At 35.9% G+C, this 23,869-nt stretch overlaps 4 protein-coding genes across 4 annotated transcripts; 2 read left to right on the forward strand and 2 right to left on the reverse strand.

The window, feature by feature from the left end:
* Positions 1-677: 677 nt before the first annotated feature.
* On the forward strand, positions 678-2,693 carry LOC143350326 (uncharacterized). Its single transcript, XM_076782380.1, has 4 exons — positions 678-806; positions 1,830-2,029; positions 2,321-2,464; positions 2,584-2,693. Exons 1-4 carry the CDS (start codon positions 800-802, stop codon positions 2,668-2,670), a joined length of 438 nt encoding a protein of 145 aa, XP_076638495.1. The 5' UTR covers positions 678-799; the 3' UTR covers positions 2,671-2,693.
* Positions 2,694-14,275: 11,582 nt separating this feature from the next.
* Positions 14,276-15,622, reverse strand: LOC143347244 (odorant receptor 22c-like). The gene is made up of 5 exons (XM_076776266.1): positions 15,293-15,622; positions 14,895-15,125; positions 14,655-14,768; positions 14,427-14,582; positions 14,276-14,326 (listed from the first exon to the last, which is right to left on the reverse strand). Exons 1-5 carry the CDS (start codon positions 15,620-15,622, stop codon positions 14,276-14,278), a joined length of 882 nt encoding a protein of 293 aa, XP_076632381.1.
* A 1,394-nt stretch (positions 15,623-17,016) lies between these two features.
* On the reverse strand, positions 17,017-19,098 carry LOC143348144 (odorant receptor 13a-like). Its single transcript, XM_076778051.1, has 7 exons — positions 18,842-19,098; positions 18,586-18,692; positions 18,338-18,531; positions 17,745-17,972; positions 17,542-17,655; positions 17,306-17,461; positions 17,017-17,067 (listed from the first exon to the last, which is right to left on the reverse strand). Exons 1-7 carry the CDS (start codon positions 19,096-19,098, stop codon positions 17,017-17,019), a joined length of 1,107 nt encoding a protein of 368 aa, XP_076634166.1.
* A 2,716-nt stretch (positions 19,099-21,814) lies between these two features.
* LOC143349731 (putative odorant receptor 92a) lies at positions 21,815-23,832 on the forward strand. The gene is made up of 6 exons (XM_076781210.1): positions 21,815-22,071; positions 22,382-22,733; positions 22,838-23,062; positions 23,132-23,245; positions 23,327-23,482; positions 23,782-23,832. The coding sequence occupies exons 1-6, from the start codon at positions 21,815-21,817 to the stop codon at positions 23,830-23,832; spliced, it is 1,155 nt and encodes a 384-aa protein (XP_076637325.1).
* Positions 23,833-23,869: the final 37 nt, after the last annotated feature.

Raw genomic sequence — 23,869 nt, forward strand, 5'->3', positions numbered from 1 at the left:
AAGGAGGCTTAAGATTAGCTCGTTATCGCCGCCGATATATTAGCCTCGATTACCTTGAATTAGACTTTTTCGTTTCTTTGGAAGAAAATGGCCAGGGATTCCATAAAATTGACAAAATATTTTGAAAATACAAACTACAAATATGTAAATTGATCTCGATTTGATTGAATTAATATCTTGTAATTTACAATAATTTATCGCCAGTTCTTTATTTATTAAGATTTTGATTATTTCTTAATTTCAGCCACAACTACATCCCTTCTAACGAATATGCTGCTCTTTTATTTCTCTTTGATGGAGACATTTCAATGACCTGTAGCTCGTGTAGTTTGCGTTAATTTTGCTTGTAAAAAATACTGTGAATGCTTGAAATGTAAGTTAATATAGGTGTGGAATGCCAATACAAAATAGACAGAACACCCCCTTAATTTTACATTTCTATCTAATATAGAATACGAAAATCTAGGTTTCAAGTGAAAACCCCGGTTGTAAATTCATTTTTAAATGATTCAGATACAGGAATATTAAACATTTTTCGGGATCCTGAAATACCTACACACCCCTTAATTTGCCCCTGTGTAATTGAATCATCGTTATATCTTATCGCTTAATGTATGCGGAACTCTTAATGATAAGATTGATAGCGTTCTTAAAAATGAAACATCGATGTTCAGTATCGCGTGCAAGTTTTTCCTCGACGATCGATCCAGTATTTAAGCGAAATCGCTCGTCTTCGCTCGTGCAATTAGTGCAAATTACTCCGCGAAATCAAGTCTAAGTGCCTGTGTGAACTTTAAAGATGAGTGGTGAGTGATTGGAAGTATTTATATTATAATTTTGACAAGTATCGTAAGTATTGTGAATTTTAATAACCGGAATATATATTATTTTGTTTCATTTCTATCATTAGTAGCGTATATTATTAGTTTGTTTACTAGTTTGTTTGTTTACTTCTCTTTGCCATTAATATTTATTAATAGTAAATCCAAAACGTCTCTCTTGTTAAAACAGAAATATATTCTATCAGTAATATTAAGTTTATTGACTTCGATTCGTTCAGATTTGCTCAGATTCAGATCGATCGGCAGTTGCAACCAAAGTGCTCCGCATTCGACAAAACGCACTCCAAATTAAAGTTTAATTGCTGCGTGTAACTACTGATTGCTCGATATTCTAGCACCGAAATTAGCAACAGAGAAATTCAACGTGATTTATAATACCGGTGTTGCTAGCGAACAATAATGTCTGCGAGATATTCGAGCGAAGATATTGGCTTCGTTTTTTGGGAAAACAAAAATTATCTAAGACCAAAGTGCTCGTTATTTAAACGCTGATAGAGTCTATTCCTATTTTAACAAGAGAGACGTTTTCGATTTACTATCAATAAATATTAATGGCAAAGAGAAGTTGGAAAACGATAATTATCGTTATCTCCTACCAAATACCACAACTATTAAAATCAGTTATAAATGAAGTTTCCTGAACGGACTCATCCAAGAAATGGAAGATCGATCGAAATTTCTCCCTAGTTCTTAACCAGATAAAATGGAACGAAATAAAGTAAAATTTAGCAGCCAAGAAAATTCTAATTTATGCATCGTGGAATATTATATAATAATTTTTGGAGAGCGAGCGATGGAAAGCAATTGCTCACCTTTTTACCGATTTTTGCACAAATCTTCTTTGCCCTTTAAGTACAAAGCTTGACTTTATCATTGTCAAAGCTGCTACAGAAATATGTCCACGTTGCCAATAAATTCCTAATCTCAACCTGTAGAGAGACCTTTTGTAGATTTAGGTTTACCGATATTTGGGATTCCCTGTCGTAGGACACAAATGGGTCAAGTTCTCGGGTGTGCAGAGTATAATGCCGGGAATGATTCACATCGGCCCGGATCTGGATGGCGTGCCTCTGGTCGTTGGTCGCGCTCAACATCAGGGCGATATGATCCCTGCAAAAGTGAAACCGGAACATGGCGTTGCTTACGTTAGTCATAACTGCACCGAGCACATGAAACACGATTTCGAGGTAACAAGCACTTTTGAATTCACGGAAACGAAAAGTTCGTCGTTGATTAAAGATTAGTTGAACTTCGTTACGTGGAACCTGTCGATCGCGAGCTCCACCCATTTTTGTCAGCAGATAAGAGATAAGAGAGATTCATTTGCTTTTCCTTCCAACGGCAATCTATAAATATCATCGGAATTGCTACAGATACCCTGTATAATATAACTTGTATTTCATAGTAATTGCAACGTTACTTTCTGAACTTAACTTATCGTTTTAAAGTTCAAATGAAAGATTTCTTTTTCTCGATAGATCCTGCTGCCTGCTGAGTTTAAGTGGGTTCACGCGGGACACGGTCACGTCCCACCATACGCGGTCGAAGGTGGAAGAACGGTGGAAGGAGAACCGCTTTACATTGGTCGTGTATTCGAGAATGGCGTACCGTGCTTAGGGAAGGTGAGCTTTTGAAAAAGAAGAATTAAAAATTTTCCACATCAGAACCCTTAGTTTTGCCATTCTCTTATACCAATGTCTTTGATTAAAATCATTAACAGGATCTCGTTTGTTCTCTACAGATTCACAGAAGCCACGGTTGTCTGTACGTGCCCTACGACGGCAAGGAATTGTCATTCAAAAGCTACGAAGTCTTGGTGCAACACTAACACAAACAACTGAGAAAATAAAAATTCATTGCAATTTCGTAACAAATTCGTTTGTTTCGCTTCTAACCTTTACAGAGTAAGCTTTATATTCTATTCGTAGTGAAACGTGAGAAATCCATCTTGGTGGGTGCGAAAGCGGAGGACCTAACCTCCGGAAACCACCCCAGGAAGATCACCAATCGATTTTCTTTCGCGAAATTGCAATATTCCAAAGATTAATTCGAAAATTAATCGTGGCGCCCTTACCCTTTCGCAGAGATTGTTTCCTTATCGAACGGAACTCGGAGGGTCGAAACGTAAAAGTTTCGACGATCGAAGAAGATCCACCCTCCCCCCTCCGGTGTAAAAGAATTGGTTCCGCAGTTAGGAGCGTTCGTACGCGGAATTGCGTGCGATGGGTGCACTTATGCTCGCCGCTATTGTGCATCCGTGTGGCGAAAAAAGCAACCGGTGGTCGTTTCGTCGTCGAACACCCGTTAGGTAGCGGGCACGTGGCCGTTGCGGCATTATATTCCCATGGCTGGCACGTGGCCGTACCCCCAAGCTCCCCTCCCCCCACCCCTCCTCTTCATAACCAAGAACCCCGCTAGCTCTTATTGTTGGGGAGTCGGTGCCCCCGAGGGTTTGACGCGCTATTTAATATTTTGATCGGAGAGAAGCGTCTGCGTTTCGTTTGAGCAGCGAGAGGCAGTAGGGGTTGCCCACGTGCTCAGGGTCGTTCCCTTTTGATTAATTTCGGTATAGATCGACTGGCACGAACGTGGATGACGCTCGACAAAGGAAAGCTCTGGGAAAAGCTTTGTCGGAGAGGAGCCAAAACGAGCGATATGGAAGGGGAAAAAATAGCAACAGCTGGCACCGACGACGGGAATGGCGACGAGCACAATGCGACCTCGATACAGGGGCTAAATCACCCTTCTTACACCCTCTCCCTCGCGACGCGTCCCAATCAGCACACGCCGCGCACGCGTTCGCTTTCCGATCATCCTCCTCTCTATTATATCACATAATCGCGGACCACTTGCACCCCGGGGAAGGGCTATTCTTAATGACGCTTCGTTTGAAACGAACGGTCAAACTTGCGTACCGAATCTTGCCCCTGGCGAGAGGAACCGGACAACCGAGCAGTTGCATCAATTTTCCATCGATCAAACTTTTTATATTTGCCCACTCTAATCCCCTTGAAGCTCGCGGTCTGTCTGATGAATTTTTTAAGGGGACCAGTAAGATTTTTTTCGAAAGTAATACTATTCGGAAATTAGACGCCAAAGTTTCATGACGTTGCGGTGAAAAGTAAGGATTTGGGAGATGAAAGTGTCGAGCGCGGAAGTCGGAGATGTCGGAACAGTTAGTCAAACGGAGGATAAAGCAAAGGTCCAAAATAATTTGAACAGCTACAAACATAAACTAGCACTTCCCGATGATTTTTAAAGTAATTTTACTCGTTTATGAAGACTCGAACAATGAAAAGCTTCTTGAGCGATGTATTGGTGGTTATTCATCGTTCCTAACTCGGAACATTTATTATCGTGCAATGAACCTTGCAAGGTTTAGATCTTTTGGCAATCTAAAATGCAATATTCTTACCATTCCCAAAGTCCAAATTGGTTTTGTTGGACATTTATATTCGAGCAATCTGTTGTCTAGAAATGTTACTGTTTAAATACAAAAATTCTGTGTACACATTTCAGTGTCAAAATAATATCTAAAAATAGGTGAACGAAAGACTGCTGAGAAAATTAGATCGCAATGGTCAAGTTGGATCTCAAGAATTATTTTGTACTTAAACGATGAATATTTTAACAATATTTCATGTCAAGAATGCGCTTCCTGAAACTCCCGGGGACCCACTCGAAACGAGTTCATCCATATGGCGCGACAGACACGAAAAGCAGAACCGAAACCAGAACTCGAATCGTGATTCGGGAGTGGCAAGAGAGAACCAGCTGCTCTCTCTTCGATCAAAGAGATCCCTGCAGCTGCTGTCACTATATAGTGTTACTACTGCTACCTCTCCAACCACTTCAAACTTTGAACACCAAATGATACGTACGAACACGCGATCGTAACTGTAAGATATTGGCAGACCCCGTTACCTGCTGTAATAAGCTAATAAGATAATGTTTTATCGCCCGTACACGAGCGAAAAAACATGGAACCCTATGCTAAATATTACTTCGAATTACATCTTCTTATTTTTAATGATTGTCAATCGTTCTTTGATTAATTTTGTCACAGAACAAGGGGATGATCATCGATATTTGATCGATGACGCGACGTTAACTCTAGAACTACCAAAGTAGTCAAAATGACCCACTCATAATTTCTAATAAAAATCTAGTTCTCTATAAAAGAATGAATAGACATTTGCTTCCATTGCATTATACATTTCTTCGAGTATCTATCATTTTAATTTCTTTGGTACAAATAAATACATCATAATTATGGGTAGTTCTAGTGATAAAATGGCGTCGCGTGTTTAAAACAACAATAAACTCCTACATCCGACTGAATATTTTTTCCTATTTTGTTCACAGGTTAGGAAAATATAAAAAACAATAATAACATTGAAATAATTATATGAATAAAATATTACCGTCTAATGATATCAATTTTTTTTCCAGGTGAACGCGTAAAGGACACACGAAGGTAATTAATGTGTTTTTTTTTATCGTGCTAATCGACGCACCTTTATATTCTCCGCGAAAAAGGCTGTCGAAGGTGATTGCATATGTTTTTATTAACACAATATCCGCCGAATATCCACCTACATCAATATTGAGACTCGAACCCTATCGAACAATCGCGAAGCGAAAATAAAAGTAACGTAAAATACAATTTCAAATAAAAAGGTTTTAATAATGGAAATATTTTTCCAGCGGAACGATATCGAATCGGTTGACGATAAAAGAAGTGAAATGTAGACCGTTTTACCGTCATTTAAAACAATATCGTTAAAAGGTTGATGAAACATGCTTGATCGCGTTTCGTTGCTTCGCTCGTTTTGTTTCGATCGTTCGAAAGCGAGTATTAATTAGTTTTATTTTTCTACGTCAATAAACATAATGTTTTTAAGTAAAATAATTTTGTCTGACTCTGTTTTGATGTACGCGTGCCACGGTAATTTTCTGTTTCCGGGAACCTTTGGGAGGGGGGCGAGCTTATCATTGGGGGGCTGACGTGTTCCGCTATCGACAGATTCTGTTTCGTAGAATTTTTCAGACATCGAAGCCTGCACATCGAGGGTTTTTTCCACTGAATCGCAGGGGTTGCCTGGTCCTCGCGACACGAGTACGTTCCACGGTCTTTTACCCCCCCTTTCTCCTCGTTTCTCCCTTTAGTTTCTACTCTCTGTCTCGGATGCAGCTGCTCGTCACACGGGCCCCATGCCATCTGCTATTAGAGGTTACACATGCACGCGCTTCACCCGAGACCCCAAGATCTGTAGTGGCTTTGCAATAATACCGGGTGTAGCAAACTTTCGATCCAAAACCCATAAAGAATCATGGGATTACGCGAACGACAGATAACGATCAACTCGTTCCATAAAGAAGGATCACGTTAATTGCTTTGTCGAAATATTTTCATTCTGTGACTCCGAAACATAGACACTCTTTCGAAGAGTATGGAAATTTTTCTAGCACCTATTTGCATATGTCGATCTTGCATCAGTCACGGTACTCTCAATGATCATTTCACTTACACCGTTACTAACACGGTATAACGAATTCTAACCGAGGATAAAGACCCATCAGAGTCTGTTTACACTATCGTACTTGCCTCGACTCTTCACTGTGGGTCCACGAATTTTTGTAGACTTTGTATACGAACGTCGAAAGTTAAGAAAACAAGTTGTTTTTTTAGTTCTATTTACTTAAGATTTACTTCTCAATCTGTATTTTATATTTGTGTACAAACATCCAATATACGAGTATGTAAATATTTAGAAATTAATCAAAACCAAAATTTGTTCGTGTATCTCGTTCGAACAAGTGGAGTTTTTGCAAATCTAAGAGTTCGCGAGATATTTGACTAAATGTATACTTTAGGGGCAGGTTTCACCCCTTCAGCACGGACCATGGTGCAAGTACCAGTTACCAGCAAGTTTCGTATAAATGGACCTTGAGTCTGACTAGTTTTATTACTTTCGATTACAACCGTCTGTACGCAATATAATACAGTATCGAGAATTTCTCTTGCAAATTCGAAATGCTTTTCACAAAGCTTATTCTAAGCTCCGGAACGAATTAACCGGCGCAAGTCGTGGCCTTTTAACGCGATGGTAACCAACAGACAGTCGATGTTTACGCAAGAAGGTGGACGGTGCAGCGAGAAATAAAACTAGGAAAAATATTCTCCGGGCAAAAAAAAAAGGACAGGACCATTTCCATCGAATCGAGCTGCAGGGAAATGCTAAAATATGTAAATCTGTTTGTATCTGGAGCCAACGTAACAAGTATATTCAGTCGTAGCAGCCTTAATGTTTCTACGGCAGCTCGAGCTGCTACAATAGTAGCTGGAAATCGTATTCATCGCATCATTCTTACGCAACGTGCTTCAGTTACAGTCTTGCGGCAGGAGCTCCGCAGAAATTATCATAACGGACACCGAACGTAGAGAAATAGGGGATAGGCGCGGACGGGGGGTTGGTACACGCAACCGGCACGCGACAACGGGGGTTGCAACAATAGTTGAATCACTGATCTTCGTTTCGAGAGTTGCAGATGTGGCTGCAGGCGTTTAAAAAAAAAAAAATTTACCTCCTTCGACCCTCCCGTCGCGAAGGATCAAATATGGATCCGCCAATTTGCAAACGCAGCCTTGAATCTTTCAGGGGCAATGCATCGTTGATATTCGTGTGTTTCAAATTTCGAAATTCCCCTGGGACCTAATATTTAATCACTGGACTGCGGATGTTTATGCATTTATGGGAAATTTTAATTCTAAAAAAATTACAGAACGCACTCGATATGCAAAATTATTATATTTAGGGGACAACCCACTACAAAGGTCCTATTTCATTAATTCAGTCGCAATTTATTAATCACGGACGGTTTTTAACAGGACTGTTAACACTGGAACTATCAAAGCAGTCAAAATAACCCATTCCTAATAAAGATTGTTGCAAACTAAAAATCGTAGTTTTCTATAAGAGAACGAATAAACATTTATTTCCATTGCATTATGCATCCCTCCAAGTTTCTATCATTTTAATTTCTTTGGAACAAATAAATACACTATAATTGTCGATAGTTCTAGTGTTAATAATATTCATTTCTAGTGGTTGCATGAGTCCCCAAAGATCCTCCGAAGAAATGTGGTCGAGTTGCGTGGAGAACGACTCGATCGATGCGTTTTCAAGCTCGTTTGCCTTCGCTTTTCATTCGACGATTAATTCGCGACTCGTTCGAATTTAGTTTGCAGCCCAATAACTTACTCGGAAGTTTTAACGCGGTACAAGAGCGATAACTTCGCGAAACGAATACATTAAACGCAGATAAAATTAACAGCTCGTACATATTCATGGGCAGTTTATTCGCGCGTAGGATCGGTAGGAAAACGGTTATGAAAGACGATCGCGACGCAACTTTCGCGGGGCTTCGAGCATCCGATTCCCCGAAGGCGTTTGTCAACGTTTTTGAAATTAAAAGTTAAACGCCCCCGAGACTTCATCTCCGGTTCGTTAGCGGTGCTTCACCGGGAAATAAATATGCGAGCGGCGTAAAACAAAAAATAAAATCGCCGGTGGTTAAATACTTGTTATTTCCAACAACGCACCCGACGCCGCGCGATTTGCATGCTGCCGTGTTTGTTGTCTCGTCCGGCGATTAAACTTTTCCATACGGGTTTCTAGTTTTCTCGTGAAAGCGGTTAATTAGTTCCTGCTCGAAACAATATTTCGTTTATAAGAGAAACAAAACGGATTTTCGCGCGTTTGATTAGCTAGAAACATTGGATAATTCGTTCGACAGATCCGTTTGCAACGTTTAACGTTAACTGGTTAACTGGGAAAAATTGTAATGGGAGACTCTAGAGACCAAAATAGGACAAAAATCAAGAATACCAATTTGTTGATGGAGGCTTCGTTAAAAAGTTATTACCGTTTAAAGTTCCGCCCGTACTGAATTTTTTTCTCGAAAGTGGGTAGGATTTCGAGGGTATGTCTAATGACCAAAAATGATTGCAATTGACCCCCGCAACGGAAAATAATTTTTCCAGAACGATTTGAAATTTTTTTTTTCCGTCAAAAAATTTAGGTACCTACCCCCTGTCGATTTTTTTTAAAAATTCGTTTTTCATTTTTAATAATTTTGTTTGACGCCCTACAGAAAAGTTGTGTAATACTTTTTTGTAGGTACCTATGAGCTCTACTTCGGAAAAAAGTTTCATTAAAATATATTCACAATTATAGGAGTTATAGCTGTTTGAAAATTGGACCATTTTTATAGGGTTTTTCTCATTTTGCGGTGTCAAGGACCAACTTTTCGAATATTTTTGCTATTTGTACATATTCTCCATCAAAATACGCGTAGTTTGCTTTTTTAAACATTAAAATCGTCCCATCCGTTCAGAAGTTATGACGTTTTAAAGATACGCACGAAATTTTGGGGTAACATTTCTGGCCAGAAATGATATTTTTAGTAAGGAATTTTTTTCTCGAAAGTGGTTAGGATTTCGAGGGTATGTTTATTGACCAAAAACGATTGTAATTGCCCCCTGTAACTAAATATAATTTTTTCAGAATGATTTGAAATTTTTTAATTTAATTTTGTAATAACTTCATAACGAAGCCTCAGTCATGAAATTGATATTCTTGATTTCCATATTATTTTCGCCTCTAGAATCTTTCATTAAAATTTTTCCCAGGGGTGACCGAACACTCTGTATATTCTTCCTCTAAGCAATCGGGTCTAGTTTCAGTTATGGCGAAATTGAAGATTAAAATATGGACTGTACAAACTAAAACTGGACATTTTGTAATACCTAAGAAAGGGTCTGGATTAGTTTTCTCGTGAAAGCTGTTAATTGGTTTCTGCGCGAAACAATATTTCATTTATAAAAGAAATAAAACGGATTTCTTGGCAAAATTGAAAATTAAAATATTGTTTCTACAAACTAAAATTGGAGATTTTGTAAAATATAAGTAAGGGTCATTATTGTCGACTTTTACATTTTATATTCGATCTCCAATTTTAACATACTATTGGTAATTGAAAAATTCCTATATTTTTTAAATTGTGCAAGTTTGTTGAACATCTGGACTATTTATATTCCCAGAAGTCCCAGAACAGTGAAATATCTTGAAATCTATTGAACGAGTACATTCGATCGACCTTGAGTGGAAAGGCCAAGGCCGTATTAGGGTATAACTCTGATTCCGTTGAGATTTCCCTGATTTAGAGATCAAAGATATCGAGAGAGTAATAGTTTTCGTTCGAACGAAAGATTCCTCGTTAACGTGATTTAAATAAGCTTGAATTTGAATGCGATCGAAGGTGCTAGCGTCTGGTAGGCGGCAGCGGCTGTTACCGAGCATCGCGCAACTGTGATTCGCATGTAAATTGCACCGAAATTGCAAGGGTGAAGTAGAGCGCCTAATCTTGGCTACCGTCTCTTTACCGGTTAGTTTCGAGACGATTGGGCATTACGAATAGAGCATTGTACCGAGATCGAAATTCAGACCGTTTACCGACCCACTGATTCCACGCGGACCGATAACGTCAACGCTACTATGCATGATCGAACAACCAGATCTCTGGATACTGTTTCATACTCGTCTTAACGAGATTCGATACGAAGCGAACGTTGTGCTTCGTTTCAGTCGGAGATTATCAATGGAATGATCCGGGACACGATTCCGAGTAAAATAAAGAAAGAAAGATTAGAAGTGAAAGAAAAGTGATCGACACGCGTAATGTTAAGGGCAGATGATCGTAAAGTGGAGTAAAGCGAACGGGTAAAAAATACGAAGCTTACGGAGATGAAGAAATCAAATACGAAGATTACGCCGAGACGAAGAGGCGCAAAGAAGAGCGTAAGGGGGAGGAAAATGGCGGAGGTCAAAGAGAGAAAGATAATCCGCGACGAGGAGAGGCGGTACAATACAGAAGAGATGAGCGAAGGCAAGAGGGGAGCAAGTTTATGGAGAGGGAAGGGGGTAAGAGGGGTGCTGCAGACGCGCCTCGACAAGGGTAAATGTACGTACGAATGCACCCCAGATTGGCTTTGGGGTGGTTTCCATGGAGACCAATTCGCTCAGCCCGGGGAAGTCGCCGCCGACGCCGACGCCGACGCCGACGCCGCAGGTTCCCTGGAAAACTCGCACTGCGCCCAAACTCCAAAAAGTTCCAGCCATTCGGCACATGTATTTCCCTAATTTTATTGTCTCGCTGCCCTCCAACCACCCCTCCCCCCTAATCAGCGTAAACACGAATATTCATCGGGGCAGATTGGTAAACGACGAACAGAGGAAAAATTTTGGACGATACGAGAATAAATCAGTGGGCCAAAAATTGCATCTAAAGTGGAGGATAAAATAGGGGGAAAAAGTTAACGATGAAATGGTGAGGCATGTCTTCGGAAGATTAGAAAGAAACCCAAACCTGCAACAACGTTTGCAATTTGTGAACGAATATATCAAATGGACGTACAATTTTTACCCTTTAGTGAACATTGATAATAAAAATTATTCTTCGTAGCGATGAAACTTGTCGAAGAAATATCTACAGCATAGGAATTTGGCCCCTCGTCATTGTAATCACTGATTATCAATTTAAATTCTTATTCAGTCGCTTAAAAGATCGACGAATAATTTATTACAAGACGGATCTAATTTGCAGAAGTAACTTTTATCTGAAAAAGTTTCTTCTACTCCGTGCAGTTTGCGAAATATCACAGTAAAATGAGACAGCCGAATATTCGAAGATTAATTTCCACCCCTCGAAGTGAATTTTCGCAGCAGAACAAAAATTGCATTATTCGTAAATATGTATTGTATATGTATTACTAGTATGTTAATACATATACTATATAGATTGCTAAACTTTGAAATTTTTTGAATTTCCTGGTTGGGGCTCGTTTCTTATAACTGGTTGCTGAAGCATGGGGGTGGGATGATTGTGGAAAAGGTAGGAATTCCAATTGTGGGTGACTCAAACGTCGGTAACGAAATCATCGATAACTTAGATATCAATATCCCGACTACCAATAATTCGGATAACTGACGCCTACGCGCCAAAAATTCGGATGGACGTCAATACAATAATTTATGATTAACTTTCATGAGATTTGAAATCAACAATGAAAGATACCAATGCATTGTTCAGATTTTTCTGATTAAAATGAGTCCAAACACGTTATAAGTCAGACTACTACTATTTGGCTTAATACACGCAATATTAGATGATGTGTATAATTACTGCTCATAATGAAAACTTTACACAATTTAAGAATTTAGTTTCTGTTCTTTTCTACACCTTGATTACTAGTTTTTACAAACGTAAAGCTTTTTATTATTTATGTAATACAGTACATTATATGTAATGTGATTAATCTTTTTAAAAAATAACTGAACACTTTTGATTATCAGTTTGATTATCAGTTTGAGCCTAAAAATCAGTTATGTATATCAATACTATATGTATATGTTAAGTAAATTAAAAATAATCTGATTTGCGTAGTGTTTGGACTCATTTTAATCAGAAGAATCCCAGAAATGCATTGGTACCATTTTTCATCTTGTCAAATTTAACATTAAGCGACAAAGTGTGTACAATGTTTTGATATTTTTGTGAACACTTTGTCGAAAATTATTTTATATATGTACACATCGTTCGTGAAAACACTCCGTTCTAACCAATTATTATCATATATAAAATATAAGTGCCTTACGATCGTGAAGTTTTCCAAAGATGATCTTGAAAATTTTCCAAAAATGAACGTAGATCCATTCCGTGATCTTAATATTAAAATCCATAGTAGTCGATTTTCACTGAAGTATAAATTACACCAAAGTGTCGTCGATCATTCTGTTCTATAAAGGAAAAAAGAATTCTATTGTTAGAAAATTAATATTACAAAAGTTGTTCAAAAATATTTATTTTTTTGTTCATTTACTATCTGAGCGCTATATAATAAAATGTCTAGCATTTAGAAATTAAATTTGCTTAAACATATTTCATTTTATTCGAAATAAATTCGATAACCACGTCCTCGCAAATATAATTATTGTTCGTCATAAAAAAAATACAAAATTCACCTATTTACACCATGGGCCTGTCTCCAATAATTTTCGAAATATTCGACTAAATAAGCTTCACTGCTCCTAATTTATGCCCTTAGATGTTACAAATATAGAATGTATAATAAGAAAGTAATTCCTTATGAATAACTAAGAAGAATTATAGTATTAAAATATTAGAAGTATTAAAGAATTAGAAGTATCTTATATTAAATGTAAATGTGAAAATATTAGATGAACAGTTTACAAAGAGGAAGCTTGCTAAGAAGTAACCAAAATTTCCGTTTGTGAATTATCATAAATAGCAAAATGAACTTTGAAAGATCCACTTACCCCTGGCACGTTCAAGCAACAATTAATTTGATACAAACCAGACTGCTCAAAATTGTCTATCATCACCAAAAGGCTCCAATAACGTATCCGTATCGACATTTTTTAAATATAGCCATGAACGTCGTCCAGTAAAGTTTGTGCAAACCTGGACACGGTTCCCCAAACCAAATGCCAGCAAAATATAATCCATATTTAACGAATATTTATCACACTTTGTACTCTTCTAAATTCCCCTTTAAGTGTAAACAAAAGGTATGGTATCAGGCGTTGCGCTGTCGCTGTCAAACGTGCTCGAACAACGTTCAACGAAAGACTGAAATGTTTGTGGAAACGCGAGCGGTAGCCATTCGCCTCGCGTTCGCATGGTCCACATAAATATTTCAAATAATATTCTTGCGATTGCGAGCACGCCAGGTATAGAAAACACCGAGGAGAATGTTGTTCAAAATTGTAGTTTCAGATTTGTTGTCGGTATGAATGATTTTCATAATAAATACACGATGCACGTCACGTGAGCGCATATTCGATTGATCGGATCGTACACTTCAAGAAAATTCTGAACTTAAGAAAGCGGAGGAAAAGCATTGTATATTTATATCTTTATACTTCGTCGAGGTAAACTGAAAAATGAAACGTCATTTCACCTTGCTCGTATAAAAAGTGTCGATTTTTTATAACAATAAAGAGAAAGTAAAAAATTGAAAATAAATAACCCCTTCAAGTTTAATGTTAGCTATTTCTATGTTTGACGTAATTTGTCAGATTTAACAAAAATAAGCAATTGTTTTAAAATAATTCAGAAATTAAGGGCAATTCAACCATTCTGTAAATCGCTAATATAATCGATGTTGCGAAAATTGTATTACGTGAAAATAAAATACGATTGTATTTTAGATAACATTTCGAGAAAGGAATGCACAGAGAGTATCGTTTCAGATTTTTATTGATTTATATAACGTGGCCTTCGTTGCCAATTATCAGTCTGCAACAATATTGCAACGTTCGTATTCTTTGTAAGAAATAGTTTTGCAATTAGTACATCGCAAATAGTACCGAGACGTAGGACGCAGAAGCCTTCAACATCTAAAATATTTTCGTGGCTCCATAATTGAAAAATAATCGAACGAGATAATACATATTCCGTAGAATAATGTTAAAATTATTTAAAAGAAGAGAAGCTTACACTAGCGAAGCCTTGCAAAGACAACTCTGTGAATTTCCCGGCAGAGATCGTTAATTTCTTCTGCGATCGAACCATAATAAGAAGTATCACGCGACTATCGTTAGGTTTCAAAATGTACCAAAGTGAATCGTATGCAGCATTGTTAACCGACATGCTCTGAAATCGAGTACGAAATATTTAAAACGCTCGTCGTCGCTTGAACCGTATAATTTTTAATCACGTACGAACCTTGTTACTGAGATATTCTCCAGCAAAGCAAAAAATAAATGCTTCCAATGTTATGACGATGTAAAAGAACAATATTCTTATAATCGATTTAACGTTTCGGTCCGTATTAAATGTCTGCAGTAGGAATATCAGATGAGAAAGATAATCAAATTTTTAATTGCGCAGATTAATTGAATTATAGGGTCTTTAGCAAGCCAGATTAAAGCAATTTATTTACGTAAGCCTTGGAATCTTACTTACAACTACCAATAAGAAGCCTATGCAACAAATACTGAGCGTATTGCACAGTAATTGCATCAAAGCAATGTACGAGAAAAGATTTTCAATGTTCTCGGTGAAGATAATAATGTTCTGATGTCGATTGTACAACTGTTTTATGGTGCTTCTAGACAATCCATGTTTTGCTTCTTCGACAGAAATCTTTTCCAGCATCTGATGCATCATTTCTATTTGCCCTCCAACGTGTAATATCTAAATGCATTTTAGATTTAACTTTAGATGACTTCTTTACAAAACCAAAGAGTTTTGAGTGGTATTTGGCCACACAAACTTGTACCGATTAATTGTGAACGAAATAAGGGTATTTGTAAATTGTGGAGTTCTCCAAAAAATCTAAAATTCCACTTTCGTAAACTTACCATTGTAATTATTAAAGCATCCAACATAGCAATGCCAGAAGCAGTACACATTAGTTGCATAAACTGTGCAAACAGTACGCATTCGTATATCGGTGATTTATAAATCGCGAAGGGAAATTCCATTTTTATCAGCAATTCTCGTTGTATCGAGTCGATCTCGTCGTTTTCGCTTTCGTAAAAAACTTCGAGACACACGCTGCTGTACAAAATAACTGCGAGAACGTACAGGCCTATAATTACGTACGAGCAACGGTTCGTCAGATCAGCTTTACTTATCATAACGTCTGTATTAAGTTTAGCGTTGGAAGAATTAGTCCAATCCGAAACCATCGAAGTTAAAATACTAGTGAGTATTCTGTAAAACGTTATTGCAAATGTAACAAATCTGCGAGTAGCTATCAGAAGATTTAAGACAGCCTTCTATCATTGTACGGATTGTTTTGGGTCGGATAATACATGTACCTGTAATTCCTTTTTTTAAATATGCACAGAGTAGCTTACCCACGTTTATTCCAGAAAGTGATTAGCTTGAAACAGAACAAACTATAAGGAAAAACAGTGCTCACGCCATCCACTAGATTTTCCAGATTTTCAAAGTTGAGATGCTTCGTTATGTACCAATATTGGAATATTTGCCCCGCGGCCATCGTTACGATCCAAACGAATCGAAATATGTTTTCGTACAACGATGGCCAGATTCCAGTCAATCGAAGGCCGATCTCTACTGGACGACTGATGACGTTGATCGAGCTCATACCGGATAAAATTAACATCCCATTTGCCTTCAAACGTAGAGATTTTAATCGAACAGTTTTATTTGTTATTATAATATTATCGCCGTGAATATCGTGCCTTGAGCTTATCGTACGCGAACGACTGAACTTAGAATACTAAAGATGGCTGCAGAAAAGTCTGGCGCAACTTCGTACGCATCGACTACATTTCCATAAAATATTCACATCGTGTGAAGAGGATACGAAAACCAAAGTTGGAAGTGAAATACATAAATATATGATTAAAAGAAAAGTGGAAGTTTAGAAGTTTTTGCTATCAGCGTTCAAACTTGCGGAATTTTATATCCGCGCTTTCGGAGTGATTTCCTGTAAGGACGCGGAATAATAAACGGGCACAAAAAAAGTGGCGACGGGAACTGTTTCTCTATCGTATGTTAGGAGAGAGGAATAATTTATAGAAAAGAAAAGAAAAATTTGACAATTACAAGGGAAGCGAACGTACTGCAAAATAAGAAGTGTATGTATGTGCTTCGAGCACGAGGTACGTACGCGTTTAGTATTTTTGGAAATCTTTGTTACGAACTTTCTTTTCATTAACAAGGAAGTAAAATATTCACAGATTCGTTTAAAGTAAGTGTTTGATTTGATTTTCCTTAAATTGGAGATTTATTAGAATGATTGTCGATTTTTAATCGACGTTATGAATAATTGATATTTTCCGATGATTTTTATTTTAAAAAACACTATCTAAAATTGCAAAAATTTATATACCTTATATTATATATTTATATAAGTGTCCATCGATTCATAGTAACAATAAATATTTTGTCAGTACCACAAATGGTTCCCTAGAATACAGTTCGTAACAATTTAAGCACACCATCTTGCCTAAATAATAAAATAAAATTGTCTGATTTATTTGTCTGATTAATTGTCTGACTTGTTGTGTTTCGATTACTTCTATTCAACGCTTCATAATTTCCTCAAGTATCAGTATACTGCAAGCATAACCGACACATACGAAGCAGAAGCTTTCAACATCTGAAAATTGAAGTCCATTACAATTATATTTATAAAATAATTCCACACAGTCTAACTTCTAAATAAATAATAGAACGGTAGAAATTGTATTATAATAAATCTAAAAGTGCAGTAACTTTTTAGGAGAAAAGAAATATTAATATTTCACAGTATACATTAAATAAAGAAATATTTTAAAACTTGTATAATGTGTTACGAAATTCATTTGTAAGTTTAATGTAGTAATGTAGTTTCTTACATTAGCAAAGGCCTCCAACGAAAGAGTCACAAATTTTCCAGCTGTGAGTTTTAATTGTTTTTGAGATCGCAATATTGTTAACAATATAATACGAGATTCTCTGGGCTTGAATTCGTACCAAAGAATATTATATATGACTTCAGTAATATTTTCACCCTAAAAATGAACGCCATATTAATAATATCGAAAGAAACAATATCCTTGATGTTGTTTTATTGTTTATTTAGAGGCCGTACCTTTGAAGAAAGATATTCACCCGTGTAACAAAGAATAAATGCTTCACAATTTACAGCAATATAATAGGGAAAGCATTTGGCTATTATTATAGGTCCTTGATCCATTTTCGAAGACTTCGCGGTTATTAATAAAGAATATGCGTTCAAAGCGTGTTTAAAAATAAATGAATCGACAAAACATGTAAATTCAATTTACTCACAACTGCAAGAACGAAGCTTATGAATCCAATTACCACTATATTTGATAGAAATTGCCCCAACGATATGTATCTAAACATTTTTTCAATATTTTCGGACAACCTTATGATCCTTTGATGTTCACAAATCACATCTTTTATTATTACGTTTTGTGATTCTTCTTTTCCAGGATAGCCAGAATCTCTCGTCACTCTTTTGCAAAATATTTCTATTTGACTGCCAATATGCAATATCTAAAATGATCGATGTAACATCTAACGGGGTGACATTTTTTTAAACAATTACACAATAGACATTTTACAAGTACAAAATCTATTTAAAAGAAACAAATTTGCCACTTTCAAAGATATTTTTAACAGGGAATTGTCTAAGGACAAATAAAGAAGTATCGAATAATCGTGATATTTATTAAATAACAAGACTCGTTCGAATAATTTGTCAACCTGTATTTGAATAATAATAGGAACAATTGTCTGTTTTGAATATTCCCTGAATCAGTCACATTCTAGTCTAGATTTAAAAAGTGATAAACATGATCTTAAACAATTCTTCGTGTACCTAATCTTTCAGAAACATAATTTAAAGACTGGATACTTACTAATGTTGCAATCAATGCTATTGACATGACTGCTGCGAGAACTAGAACTGCTTGGAACGAGAACTGCACGATTAAAATAATTGTATAAAGCGGAGAAACTGTGGCATCAAAAGGAAATTCCATTTTGACAAATAATTTCCTCGTTTCGGTCGTCAATTCATCTTCGTCCTCGCCGAATGGTGCTAAAGCAATTCCTGTATATAGAAGGAAAGTCACCGCAAAGTAGCCAATTAAGAAATTCGAAATACGAGAAGATAAAATGGCCGTATTTATCATAATCTGTCTATTTTCACCGTTAGAGGCATAATTACGACTCCAGTCTTCAAACATAATCTCCAGAATGTCACAAAACGTTCTGTACAAAATAAATTTCCTAACGATTCACGTTTAATAAGATACTTACTATTAAACATAAAGGATTTCGAGATTTTCAATTTTATTTGTTCGTTGCTCTGATTGTCGCATTTCTTTACAAACGAAAAACAATTATAATAGAAATCTTACCGTTTGTTAAACCAAATAACAGTCAGCTTTAAAAATACGAGCGTGTTCGAAAAAGTAAGACTCAATCCGTCTAGTATGTCGATCAAGTCACTCGATTTAACGTGAGCAACGCAATACCAATATTGAAAAACTAAACATATTAACGTCATTGTTGTCCAAATTACTTCTTTTAAAATTGGGCACGAAGAACTCGGCCAGATACCGAACAGATGAAGGCTGAGTTCGAGTGGACGATTTATTATACTTTTTAACGCCATTGGTGTCAATATTTCTCTTGCAAAATTAAATATCGTTACACGCAGGAGTTTTGTTAATTTTTTTAAGGATACTATACTACAGATTTAATCGAAAATTGAAGTATTATTTGGATCACAAATATTGAAAGGAAATAAGATACGAAGATTCAACGTGAGTTGTCACATTGCGACTAAATTATCTATAAAAACAACCATATTGCGTGCCGAGCAGGTCTTTCTGAATATTGCAGCTGCAAGTTGCACAGTCGAACGTCTCTTACATACTGAACTTTTCTAAAACTACTTATCGATCAAACGGAATTGCCAGTCTATTATTACATAAATAAATCCGAGCAAAAACATAAAAGAGAAACCAGCATATCGTCAATAATTCCAATGACAAAAAAGAGAAGCAACCATTCTCGTTTGTCACTACAATCCCAGCGAAATTATGGACTATTTGCACTAAGAATGTTACGTTTGTTATTACGTTTATTATTACTGTTTCCTGGTATCTTCTTGGATAGAAAATCAGTGGTGCTTCACCAAAAATATAATCGAAACGAATTCGAAACAGAACTAAGAATTTCGAATAAATAGTTATCCATATGATTATTCGAACGAGACTGTTATGTTCGAGTAATTTATCCAAATAAAAAGTTATTGATATTTAGTAAAATTTTTACGCTAGTTAGCAAAATCCAACACCGATTATCAAGTGATATTATTAATGTATTTTTACACACAGTATGATATTAAAATTTTACAATTAAAATATCTTTGAAACTATTGGCGATACTAAAAAATGTTTCGAACAAAAATTATATGGTTTTAGAGAATACATAAGCTAATGTAAGTAAGCTTTTTTTAGATGGACGCGTAGAAGACATATGAAGGTCAACTTTGTTTTAATAAACGAGAGTATATATTTTTTAATACATGAATTGATGTAACTCGTCATTCTCTACACGAAAGTACTAAACCACTTATAGCGAAAAAGCAATAGTTTGGAAGATATTTTAATTTTACTGCCATACTTTGTAATGCCACCCCCTATAAGTGACTTAGTACTTTCGTGTAGGGAATTACGATTTGCACCAATTAATGTATTCAAAAATATATAATTCCATTTAAGAAAATAAAGTTGACCTTCATGTGCCCTCTACGCGTCCATTTACGAAAAGGTAACTTCCATTAGGTTCTATATTCCCTGAAACCATCCAACTTTTGTCCGAAACATTTTTTAGTATCATCAACAGTTTCGAAGATATTTTAATAATACCATACTTGTTAATTCTACCCCCAGAATATTAAAATTAAAATATTTGCTAAACTACTGCTTTTTCGTCATAAATGGTTTAATATTTTTGTATGGGGAATGACGAGTTTCACCAAATAACGTATTAAAAAATACATGATTTGCTTACGATTCTACATACAAAAATAAATTAAGTGAAAAATGTATACAGGAGATTCTGTTTTCGAGAAAATCGACTTTGAAAATTCATGGGGTGAAAAAGTCCCTAATGTTTCGATACAATAGGAGTCGTCAAATAAGTATTTGAACATCAAAGTGCTTGAAAATCACGAGAAAAGCTATCACACCCATCACTGGTCGATGCAAGTAGTAACAGTAAATATATGGTCAGACGCGTCTGACATAGCGTATTGAATTTCACTTGCTCCAGACAAATTGTCAAATTCAATTATCTCGAAAATGAAGCATTGCACGGTAATATCTTATTCTACATTTTCTACTTACTTTTTCATGTAAAATCATCTCCTCTCTAGTTGTACAAAGATTACTAGAAAACACCTGGAATTTCATAATGTAAAAACAAATGACTATACGTGTCCCAAATTATTACAAAGAGATTTATTTTATAAAGTATGCGTGTTTTGTTTCTGAAAATAAATATTGCCATCTGTAGCACCAATTCACCAATCAGGGAAATAATTATTTCACTGTTTTCAGGAGATTATTAACGATAGTTTCTTTTTAACAATTTCAAGAAACTCAGATGTTCTATTTTAGGCAAATCACTCTATACAGAAATTACAATTTCTAAATTTATTACGAACACATATAAACGAAACGTACTCACTCGACATATATTTTAATCACAATGTTGATCTTAGAAAAGTCTGTTATCGGAAAAATAATGAATTATCAAACAGAACGACGTGAATCCTTCAGGCCTGCTTTTAAAAGAAAGAGTATTTTCTTCGAACGTATACAGCAGCTACAAAGCATTGTATTATATGAAAATCCGTTTATCGAGAATGCTTTGTGTCTGCCTTCTCCGATAATCGCCATTTTACTGTGCTCGCTTTTCGCAGACGAAAAATTTTACAATCATATAATGCCTGGTCGTTTCCACAAAGAAAGTAATAGAAGAATAGATAGATAATCATCGATCTTACATAAATTACGACTTGCTTCCTGTTGTTTGTACGTAATGCCAGATAATAGTATATAGTAGATAATTGACCTTGATCGATGAACATTGAGCAAAAGTTGTGGTTTACGAAAGTGCTTCGAAACTTCGACCACTGTTCGAAATGAAACATTTTTCAGTATACTGCAGACTGTTCGTAGATTTGTTTTCGATTTGCAAAGTGCCCGTTAGTCGAGTTTGCGTTAAAATTTATTAACTCGAATCAGTGATTTAAAAAAAAAGTTCTTTTATCAATACTTTACAGGCGTGAAGAATTGAATAGAAAGATATAAAATTCAATGGCGACGATAACTATAATTAGCTATCCTGTGAAATTTGGTCTACTTTTGATTGGTGTTTGGCCGAAATCTTCTCAAAAAATTTTGAAACGCGTTCTTTGGACGATCGCGTTGGGAATCTCCTTGTCATCCCAATTTTGGTACTGTGCTTCTTATAGCCAAACAGAAAGCTTGCCTGACCTGTTGGATAATTTGAGCGTGATCTTATCGGATCTCGTTACATTCATTAAGCTGATCGTTATTTGGTTCAATTACCGGTAAGACGCATGTTGCAATAATTTTCAGGTTTCAGAGTGAGCAACACAACCGTATCAAAATTATTTTACTAACCAGAAATAGAATTCTGATTTTGATCGAGTACAGAAACATCTTGATAAAACATCACTTTCCAACCTTAATAAAACAACAAAAGAATATTTAATATATCTCGAAAAATTTCTTAAAAACCCTAAAATTACTCTAACGAATATTTAGACATTGAACGATCAAAAGTACAATAGTTTCAAAATTAAAAATTCGAATGATAATCCTGTCGACTGTTAATGACTATAAAATTGCTCTCTACAGATTATTTTCCGACATCTTAACGATCGTATTCGAAGATTGGAATAATCTTACTCTAACCGAACGGAATAAACATGTCATGGTGGACAAAGCTATTTTGGCCTCTCGCATTTCAAAATTTTTTTTAGGCGTTTATTCGATGACTTGCATTTTATATGCAGCATCCACCCTGTTATTTCCCGACGACACTGGCGAGGAATTAACTTCGAACGAGAAGAAATTATTGTTCAAAATGAAATTTCCCTTTGAAACGACGAGCTTTCCGATTTATGAAATTATTCTAATCACACAGTTTGTGCTTGAATACAGTATAGCTGTCATCACATCAATGTTAATAGCATTGTTCGCAGCACTAGTGAGTTTCTGTTTGAACTCTATCGTAGCCGAGGAAGTAATAATAAAATAGAATGTTTCAATTTTCAAAAAATCAAAATTAAACAGTTCAAAATCATTTTTTAGGTGCTACACGTTGGTAGTCAAATTGATATAATATGCGAAGAGATAATGGAGTTTTCTAACTACTACGCGGAAGAAAGACCACGCGCGATTAAAAACCTCATTACCAAACATCAAAGGATTATTTGTTTATCCGAAAATATTAAAGTCGTATTTACCTACGTGTCGTTAGTGCAATTTCTTGCAAATATTCTAGCCATGTGTTTTTTAGGATTTATTCTCCTATACGTAAGTCAATTTTGATTTATGTTTATTCTTTATGCGCGTAAACGTTTGCCGTTACTTTGAATATTTTAGTATATAGGCACCGAAGAAGGACCCACGATAATCACGAGATGGTTTCCCTATTACGTAACTGTAAATTGCGAAGCATTCGTTCTTTGTTATACCGGTGAATATCTTTCTTCGAAGGTAAAAGATTAAACTATGAAAAGACGATGCTTGTACGTTTACAGATAATAAATCCGCCTCTAACGTTAAGTTATTTTTTAGAGTCAGAATATTAGTAAAACTGTGTACAGTATGCTTTGGTACAAGTTAAACACTCGAGAGAGTCGAATTATATTGTTGTTGCTGCTACGAGCGCAAAAGAAGCTAACACTTACAGCTGGAAAGTTCGTTGAACTCTCCCTGGAAACGTTTACTAATGTAATGACAATAATAATGATATATTAAGCTAATATCGTTGTGTAAGATAAATAAATTGAAGTGCTTCTTCTATGAAAAACGTTTCAAACAATGACTGCCTTATTATTCAGTGTGGCATACAATAATATAATTAGTTCTTTACCGACTTCTTTGAATTCTTCCTAGCTTGGATTAACGTTGTTCAAATCGTATAATATATGTATTCGTTGAAAAATATTAATTTATTTGCTTTAAAGGTAAATCTTTATATACAATGCAATTTTATAAACATTATATTTGAAATATATTTCAACTTTTAGATGATAAAAGCTTCTGCTTCGTATGCCTCGATACTACTGGCAGTATATTAGGATTGTGAAGAAAATTGTGAACATAAGTTTAATCTAA

Source organism: Colletes latitarsis, chromosome 2 (assembly GCF_051014445.1).
Source record: "Colletes latitarsis isolate SP2378_abdomen chromosome 2, iyColLati1, whole genome shotgun sequence".
Classification (NCBI taxonomy): Eukaryota; Metazoa; Arthropoda; class Insecta; order Hymenoptera; family Colletidae; genus Colletes; species Colletes latitarsis.

Bases quoted from the DNA above. Each gene is read 5' to 3' on its own strand.
- LOC143350326 (XM_076782380.1), top strand. The intron at 2,030-2,320 runs GTAACAAGCACT...TTTTCTCGATAG, and splicing joins ACATGAAACACGATTTCGAG to ATCCTGCTGCCTGCTGAGTT. The intron at 2,465-2,583 runs GTGAGCTTTTGA...TGTTCTCTACAG, and splicing joins GCGTACCGTGCTTAGGGAAG to ATTCACAGAAGCCACGGTTG.
- LOC143347244 (XM_076776266.1), bottom strand. From the start codon at position 15,622: ATGGTTTCGGATTGGACTAATTCTTCCAACGCTAAACTTAATACAGAC. The intron at 15,126-15,292 runs GTAAGTTTACGA...AAATGCATTTAG, and splicing joins ATGCTTTAATAATTACAATG to ATATTACACGTTGGAGGGCA. The intron at 14,583-14,654 runs GTTCGTACGTGA...ACTCGATTTCAG, and splicing joins GAGAATATCTCAGTAACAAG to AGCATGTCGGTTAACAATGC.
- LOC143348144 (XM_076778051.1), bottom strand. From the start codon at position 19,098: ATGGCGTTAAAAAGTATAATAAATCGTCCACTCGAACTCAGCCTTCAT. The intron at 18,693-18,841 runs GTAAGATTTCTA...TATTTTGTACAG, and splicing joins GTTATTTGGTTTAACAAACG to AACGTTTTGTGACATTCTGG. The intron at 17,068-17,305 runs GTAAGAAACTAC...TTCAATTTTCAG, and splicing joins CGTTGGAGGCCTTTGCTAAT to ATGTTGAAAGCTTCTGCTTC.
- LOC143349731 (XM_076781210.1), top strand. From the start codon at position 21,815: ATGGCGACGATAACTATAATTAGCTATCCTGTGAAATTTGGTCTACTT. The intron at 22,072-22,381 runs GTAAGACGCATG...TGCTCTCTACAG, and splicing joins GTTATTTGGTTCAATTACCG to ATTATTTTCCGACATCTTAA. The intron at 23,063-23,131 runs GTAAGTCAATTT...TGAATATTTTAG, and splicing joins TAGGATTTATTCTCCTATAC to TATATAGGCACCGAAGAAGG.